The 8,542-nt window shown below is 48.7% G+C and overlaps 1 protein-coding gene across 1 annotated transcript in view; it reads right to left on the bottom strand.

Annotated features, from left to right (window-relative positions):
* Nemf (nuclear export mediator factor) overlaps positions 1-3,523 on the bottom strand; it is a 51,442-nt gene extending 47,919 nt beyond the window's left edge. The window contains exons 1-3 of the mRNA XM_013012323.1: positions 3,244-3,523; positions 2,276-2,344; positions 2,040-2,142 (exon numbers count right to left, since the gene is read on the bottom strand). Of these exons, the coding sequence (XP_012867777.1) occupies positions 2,040-2,142; positions 2,276-2,344; positions 3,244-3,302 (231 nt within the window). The 5' untranslated portion in view covers positions 3,303-3,523. The remainder of the gene's footprint in view (positions 1-2,039; positions 2,143-2,275; positions 2,345-3,243) is intronic.
* Between the last annotated feature and the right edge of the window lie 5,019 nt (positions 3,524-8,542).

Below are 8,542 nucleotides of genomic sequence, written 5' to 3'. Positions count from 1 at the left end.
TGGGAAGGTGGCTCAGTGGTAGAGCACTTGCCTTGCATGCTCGAGGCCCTGGGTTCGATTCCTCAGCACCACATAAGCAGAAAAAGCTGGAAGTGCAGCTGTGGCTCAAGTGGTAGAGCGCTAGCCTTGAGCTGAAGAGCTAAGGGACAGTGCCCAGGCCCAGAGTTCAGGCCCCATGACCGGACCCAAAAAAAAAAAAAAAGGAGCTAAGCAACTCAAGGGCAACAATGGGAAGGAGAGAATGAGAGGGAAAGAGGGAACAGCTTACACTAAGCAAAAGGAAAGAAATGTACATATCACCCAATGTGGAAGAAATTGTTGTATTGTCAAAGCTTAAAGAATTCACAAACATTATAGACCATGGTAATGACCTTTTTACTTGTGCAGGTTAAAATGTGTTGTGACTTTAACTAAGTATCACTATCTCATAATACTGTGAAATTTATGTAATCATTTAATTCTCAATGAAAAATTATTAAAAAAAGAAATAAATAACATTAAAAAATTGTGTTAGAAAGTGTGGTAGGTGTCCCACCACAGATGAATGGATCCAAAAATTGTGGTATCTATACACAATGGAATATTATGCAGCCATTAGAAAGGACAAAACCCCTCTGTACAACACCTTTATAACAATAAAATTTAAAATTAAAAAGAGAAAATAAAAATAAACAAATAAAGCGAATCTCCTGGTCTGTAAGAATAACAATCACAGTGGTTCCACATGTTGGGTATGACCAGCCTACGTCATGTAATGGTAATAATAGTACTTCATTCATAAAGTACTTTAACAGTGCTTATTAATGCCTGTTCTATTAAAGGAAATTTTCCACATATTTAGATTGACATATATTCCTAACTCAGAGTTCTAAGACTTATTCAGTTATTTATCTTTTGGGTCCTAAGATTTGAACTCAGGTACTCAAGCAAGCACTCTTACCACTGAGCTAAGCTTCTAGCCCTGCTTTTTTGCTGTTTATTTTTTAGATAGTATGGTTCTGCTGCCTTCTTGGGCATGTTTCTGGAGGTCCACTCATGTATGCCTCCTGTGTAGTAATTAGGATAAAAAGTATGCATCACCATAACTAGCTAAAAAAATCAGGCTAGGACTGGAAATGTTGGGTCAGTGGCAGAGTGCTTGCCTAGCATGCACAAAGCCCTGGGTTCTATTCCTCAGCACCACATAAACTGAAAAAGTCAGAAGTGGCGCTGTAGCTCAAGTGGTAGAGTGCTCGCCTTGAGCTGAAGAGCTGAGGGACAGTGCCCAGGCCTAGAGTTCAAGCCCCACGACAGACAAAAAAAAAAAAAAAAGAATTGTTTTGGTTGGAGCAAGATTATACTTAAGTGATTATATGGTTGAATGTGAGAAAAGCCTGAATCAGAACAGAACAAAAGACTTGGAGCACAACAGGGTATGAAAGATAATAGGGAAAAATCAATAAAACCTATTTTGTTCATTCACCCACCACCAATCAACTGCTCTCTCTACCTTTGTTATATGTTCCTTATTTCACAAGGGTGGGGAAAACATTTAAAAATTCAATTGTTAGGGCTGGGAATGTGGTTCAGGGGAAGAGTGCCTGGTTAGCATGCATGCAGCCCTGGGATCGATTCCTCAGTACCGCTGACACAGAAAAAGCTAGAAGTGGCACTGTGGCTAGAGTGGTAGAGTGCTAGCCTTGAGTAAAAGCAGCTCAGGGACAGTGCTCAGACCCCTGAATTCAAGCCCAGGACTAGCAAAAAAAAAAAAAAAAAATACCTTTGTGTTCTGTCTTCTTCACCATATGTATGGTGTATTCAAGTATACATCTTTGGATATGCATCTTTGGGAGGGTACAGAACTTGAGGGAAAAAGAGTGAAAAAGTACAACAGTGGAACTCACTGTACATTAATGAAAGTGAACTATACAATTTGTGAATGGAGATGGGAGGGAGGGACTGGGAGAAAATGAGGGAACAGAAGACACTGAGAAAGGAAATGTACTCATTACCTGACTACATCATCTCTATAATAATAAAGTAAATTGATAAAATATTACCTTCATGGCAAAACTAGAAGGCATCATGTTCTTTGGCCACTCAAATTCTGTTGTGTGAATTCGTATGCCAGATTCAAGCAAAAGTGTAGCTTTAAAGTCTGGTCTGTAAAAGAAGAAAAGTCAAATTTCTCTTTAGGGAATTTGCCAAAGCTCACGCTGTGAAACTACTTAAGTGTAAAGGAACAAAAAGATCAGTTTCATACTGCCCAAAGACAAAACCTACAAAATGTTCTTACTTTTGCAGACGAATAAGATATGTCTTATTATCCACATCATAGACGTTGTTTACTCTCATTCCAAGCAAGCTGCCAAGACAAAAGAAACAGGTAATAAAGCACGGTAATGGCTCAAAACAAAACTACACTCGATGTATTGAGGCTGCAATAGGATAAAATAGGAGGAGAATAGGAAGGTCAGTAGGCATTCTGCCCACAAATTAAATATCACCATTTAGCCCCCAAAGTGGTCCACTGGCCCACACCACCACACATAAACAATGCCTTGGGCATCTTCTGTAAGGACTCGGGCCTTTTTTTGGGGGGGGAGGGGAAGATATTATAAAGATGTAATGAAATCAACATTTTACAGAGGGGGGGTTGGGGAGAGTAAAGGAGGAGATGAAGATGACCACGTTGGCCGGACTCAATGAACACAAACAAGCCCAGAATAACGATCTCGGACCAAATCCGCTCACGGCCGCTAAACCCGCAAGGCTCCCTTCCCCTCGGGGGGTGGATGCTTGCTGAAGCGACCGGGTCCGCACCCCCCCCAACACCCACAGAACGACCCCGTCCAGCGTCGGCTGGGAAGCACCGCGGCGGCAGGCCCTGGCGGCTCGGGCTGACCAGGCCACAGCCGCGCTTGGGGTCCGAGTGAGCCCGGCGACAGCGGAGAGGGCGGGAGTGGGGCAGGGCTGCCCGGATCTCTTTGGAGGGGGGGGGGATCCCCGGGTCTCTCGGGCGTTTCTCGGGGTGATCTTGGGGGGTGCCCAGGGTCTGTCGTTGGTCCCCATGGTTTTTCGGGCGCCAACCCCACAACATCGCTTTCTCTCCCCACCCCCACCCCCCCAGGCCTACCCAGGCCCACAGAGCAGCACTGGGAAGAAGACCAGCAGCACCAGGCTGCCCTCAGTTTCCCCTTGGCGGCCCCGGGCCTCTCGCCTCCATGACTCCTCGCAAGACCCAGGTGACGGTCAGGACCGTACCTAGCGTTCAGCTCCGCGAGGACCGCGCGGAGGTCCACGGTGCTAAAGCGAGTCTTCATGGCGAGGGCGATCGCCACCACCGCGGTCCGTTCACTGCTGGTCAGACTCAAGGCCGCCGCTCTTCCGCGCACGCGCACGCGGCAGAGCCCTACGGCAGCCGGGAAGACCCAACAGTCCTTCAAGGGAACGTGTAGGCGTCGTCCGCCTGAAGATCTCACGGATCAAAAGTGTTCACCGAGTCCTTTTCCATCGTGCTAAAACAATTCGGTAGAGAGACAGACTGTTTGGAAACTGCACCCCCTTCCGCACACTCTCACAGATCAGTCCCCCGGTTACTTCTGCGCTTGGTGTTTGGGGATTCGAGCCGGCCTCCACAGCGACACCTGCTGGTCAGAGCCATTTTCGAGGTTTGCCCAGGGTGAGCTTCCCTCGGGAGAGCGGTAGGGGGCAGTAGAGAGCAACACAATTTTTGTGTGTAGAAATTTGAAATGTAGGGAAACAGGTGTTTCGTTGGTCCCAAAACTGTCTTCCATGATCAAGGCGACCCCTCAAAAGGGACAATCCGTTGCTTCTGCTCTGAGAGGCGGTGTCCTGCCACCTGTATGGGAGGGCGTCCGTGTTTCGTTTTCTTGCTGCGTCGTAATAAATAAAGCGGTTTGTCTGTTTATCTGCATCCCCGAAAAGCAAAAGAGACCGTGTCTCGCTGTGTTGCCCAGGCTGGAGTACAGTGGCTATTCACAGGCGCGATCCCACTACTGATCAGCACGGGAGTTTTGACCTGCTCCGTTTCCGACCTGGGCCGGTTCACCCCTCCTTAGGCAACCTGGTGTTCCCCCGCTCCCGGGAGGTCACCATATTGATGCCGAACTTAGTGCGGACACCCGATCGGCATAGCGCACTGCAGCCCAGAACTCCTGGACTCAAGCGATCCTCCGGGCTCAGCCTTCCGAGTAGCTGGGATTACAGGCGCGCGCCACCGCGCCCGGCGGGCGGATCCGCGGCAGAAAGCTACTAGAGCTTCAGCGCCGCTGACGTCACGGGACGGGAGGGGCAGGGAGCTAGCAGTTGGGCGCTGGGACCCGCCCAGCGTGAGGCGGTCTAAAGCAGGAGCGTCGGGACGTCCCGGGGCGGGGCCACGGCGGTGGACGCGGGGAGGAGGCTGGGGGCGCTGGCCGTCCCGGCTCCCGCCCGCCCCGGAGCTCTGGCCTGTTCTGATCCGCGCAAAGGCCAGTAAGTAACCAGGTAACGTGGGGGAGAATGGCTTATGTTTGGGAGCTTGGAGGCTTGAAACCAACGAGCCAGGCTAAAGGGTGTTAGCGGGCACGGTAGATGGGGTGCTCTTACTTGTGTCTCCCCACGATCACGCCCCCCCGACGCCCCCTCACCCTTGGTGCCCAAGTCGGACTGAGCGCGCCCGTCCGTCTGCTGCTCCGTGCACCGATCAAAAGCCACCAGAGGAGAGCGTTTTCAGCTCGGTCCTTCTCCCTCTGGCTCTAATACCTCCTCCGAATGGAACCCACGGCCTCTCGGGGTCTGGGAAGAGCCACCCTCTTTGGTCAGGATTTCAGCGTCGTCGCCGTCTTGCCCCGCGCTCCGGCCGGCCTCCCCGTCTCCTTCCTAAACTCTGGTTCACCTGGCACCCTGCCTCTTCTCAAATGAAAACCCAAGCCTCCGGGACCCTTAGCAGGGGGCAGCGGTGAAGGAACTCCCATCGCAAGCCACGCGGACTGTCGGGGATTGGTCTGCTTGAAAATGAACTTGTTGCTAGCCTCCAAGTTACATTAATAAATTTTTACTGTGCACATACAGTCGCAGAGATCCCTCTCTAAGAGCAGCCAAGTTCTTGGAACTTGACTTTCTTTAGCACCAGGTGGCGTGTCAGTGCAGACCCTCTGCAGTAGCTCAGCTTAAACCAGGCACATAAGAAAAAAGTAGGTATAACCCATGGGATGGGACAGCATCAAGAAGGAAAAAATCCCGGCTGCGTGAATGAGTTATGATGCTGAACCACTAAGCCACCTCGGGCCAATACCTCCTCATTTAAATACCTGTCTCATTTAAATCAACTGTGTTTGGGGCCTCTTCATGATCACCACATACTCTTAACCTTACAGAAGAAAATTCTAGATCACTAGAACTTAGGATATAAACCAAAAGCTCTGTAGGCACTTAGAAGTTCTTCGATGGGAATGAGTCATCCTCAACCTGTAAGAAGAATCCGATTTTCTAGTTTGAATCCTGTACTCTCCTACAGTGTACATATACATTGTTTATATCCACTTCATTGTAATTGTGCTGTAAATGAAACTTCATGCCTTTCTCATTGGTTACTATAAGTGCAGTAAATATCTGTATTTATTAACCTGCATGGTTTAGGCTGAACCACTATGTTACTAATCACCAAATCTCCATTCTATAAATTTCACTTATGAATTAATGACATGCATAATTTTCAGTGCTAACTGCTAGGTTAACTGGGCTGAAGCTCCAATCAGTTGTTGGCTTTTTTTTTTAAGTTTTGAACATTTTTCTTTTTTGTGTGCCAATGCTAGAGCTTGAGCTTAGGGCATGGGTCCTGTTCCTCAGCTTTTCCGCCCAAGGCTGGTGCTCTACCACTCGAGCCAGTTTCACTTCAGCTTCTTTGTGGTTAATTGGAAATGAGTCTCATACACTTCCCTGGCAAGCTTTGAACCCCGATCCTCAGATCTCAGCTTCCTTAGTTGCAGGGATTATAGGAGTGAATTCTGGCTCCAGAAGTTTTATAAATTATACTTTGATTTTTCGAAGACGGGGAGGTTTCCAGTCTGGTACAGGGTTTCTGTACTCGAGCAATCCTTCCACATAGCTTCAATCACAGGTGGGCAACACCAAGGCTGGCAGTTGTTTGTGTCAGGTTGACAATTGTTTGTGTGTAAAACTATGAGAGTAAGGTGATGTCCAGTCTGGTCATGGGGGCTTTTATTCTTTTGAAATGTAATTTTTGTGATTACATTTCACTTAAAATGGAATGTAGGTCAATAAAACTCCACACCATGGGATTCAAAGATGTTTATAAATTAGCCCTTCAGGCAATGTTGAGCCAAGAAGTACAACTCAGAACAGCCTTCTGCCCGGGTCAGTGGGGCAAGTGTGTGGCCAGGCACGAAGAGGGCTTGAAGCTCAGCCGAGGAAGCGCCGAAGTTACCAACTAGTGATAGGATGCACCTTGGGGACAGTCACCGGCCCAGCCAATACCACATCCCTGGCAGATCAGGGGAGTCAGGGCTCCGGGGCACCACCTGGCTGGAGCATCGCTGCCCAAGGCCCAGCCCAACCCGGCCCAGGGAAAGCGACGCCCGCTGGAGGCGGGGCCTTAGGGCGGAAGTAAGGCAGGCCTGCGGGAATGGGGTGGGCGGGGCCTGTGGTGTCGGGGAGGGGACAGGGCGGTGGGGAGTTAGGGGCGGAGCCTTGGGCGGGGAAGCGAGGGAAGAAGGGCGGGGCGTTGGACGGCGGGGCTCTGGGTGGGGCGGCGGGCTGGGAGGCGAGGGGCAGGGCGGGGCCTTGGGCGGGGCCTCCCCGGAGCTGCCTAGCCCGCCCCATGGGAGGCCGCTCCGCGCCCGGTTGGGCGGACCCTGATGCCACTTCCGGAGCGTTCTCCTCCCGGAGACCCCCTGCGTGGATGAAAAGCCTGTAATAAGGGGAATGCACGCTCATCTCTTCGGAAACTAGTGTGTTTTTGTTTTTTACTCTGGCAAGTGTTTTGTTCTTTCTGGCCCTGGGTTTGAACTCAGGGCCTAGACACTGCCCCTGAGCTCCACCTGAGCCACGGCGCCACTTCCGGCCTTTTCCTTTCATGTGGTGGTACTGGGGAATCGAGCCCGTGGCCTTATGCCTGCCAGACAGCCCCTGAGCCACATTCCCGGCCGTTGGCACGCTGTTAGCCACCAGAATAAGTCCTAACGAGATGGCCGGAGTCACCACAACACATTGACATGGAGGCCGAGGGGTGAGGACGGAGGTTCAAAGTCAGCCCAGGCAGCAAATCCGTGAGACTCTTAACTGCAATTAAGGCTGTGGCTCAGCACCAGCCCTCACTGGAAAAGTCAGGTCGAAGGAGTGACAAGCCCTGAGTGCAAGCGCCAGTACTGCCACACCAAAAGAGAAAAGCATGTATGTAACTTCAGGGGCTTATTTTCTCCTATGTTTTGACTTTACTCTGACAGTTCTACAGGAAAGTTTTTGGCATTTTCAAATTTAGTACGATTTGACCTAAAATCATGTCCCCAAACCAAAACTTCGCGCTCCATACTTCATACTTCTCCAAACTGTCGATCCTGTCTTCACAGCAGTGTGACACTTTCTTTAATTTGTTTGAAAACCATTAGAATACCTTATTTATATCAGCTAACATTTGAAAGACACTTCATGTTCGAAGATATTTCTAAGCTCCTGTAGACTGAAGCTAATGTCACACTCAGCCAAAATGATTGACAAATTATTTGCTTTTCTTGAATTTCTGTTCTCTAGGCTAATTATTTGCTATGGTTAATACATGTAAACAGCCTGGATTTTTCGTATGATAGGAAAACAAATTATTTAAATTGCAGATAGCTTTTTCTGACTAAAATGAATGCTCAAGATAACTTTCATGGGCTAGGGGTATAGCTCAAGTATTAGAAAGCTTGCTAAGTATAAGTCCTTAATATAAACCCAGTACCACCAAAAATAATGAAAATATTTTTAAAACAACATCCATTGACTAAATCACTCACGCATTCAACAAATACTGAGTACCTACTGCCAGGGGTCCCAAAGTATCAACGTTAGGGTAAATACTACATTTAGAGACTCAAAGTGTAAACAAGGAAATGATTCGGTAGTCTAAGTTCATTCCCATTCATGTTGGACCTCTGTACTACTTTTTGAGTAAAGAAATGATAGGAATAACTTACTTTTGGCCCTACCCATGACAAACATACAAATCCTAGAGTTTCCCCTACAGTAGGTGGTGAGGAGAGTAATACCTTCCTCTAGACCTCCTCCCCTCATCATGAACTAATGGGGGAAGGTAGAGGCTACAAGTAGCCTTCCAAGTTCAGATGGCTACCTTCTTTCACTTCTTTAATTTGAAGAGGGAAATGTTATGCTGTCCTGTGTGGTTTAGACAATTTCTTTTTTTCTTTTGGGTCCGGTCATGGGGCCTGAACTCTGGTCCTGAGCCCTGTCCCTCAGCTCTTCAGCTCAAGGCTAGCACTCTACCACTTGAGCCACAGCGCCACTTCCGGCTTTTTTCTTTTTGCTTATGTGGTGCTGAGGAATG

Source organism: Dipodomys ordii, unplaced genomic scaffold (assembly GCF_000151885.1).
Source record: "Dipodomys ordii isolate 6190 unplaced genomic scaffold, Dord_2.0 Scaffold16, whole genome shotgun sequence".
In the NCBI taxonomy this organism is placed as follows: Eukaryota; Metazoa; Chordata; class Mammalia; order Rodentia; family Heteromyidae; genus Dipodomys; species Dipodomys ordii.
This window is presented reverse-complemented; position numbering and strand designations above follow the sequence as displayed.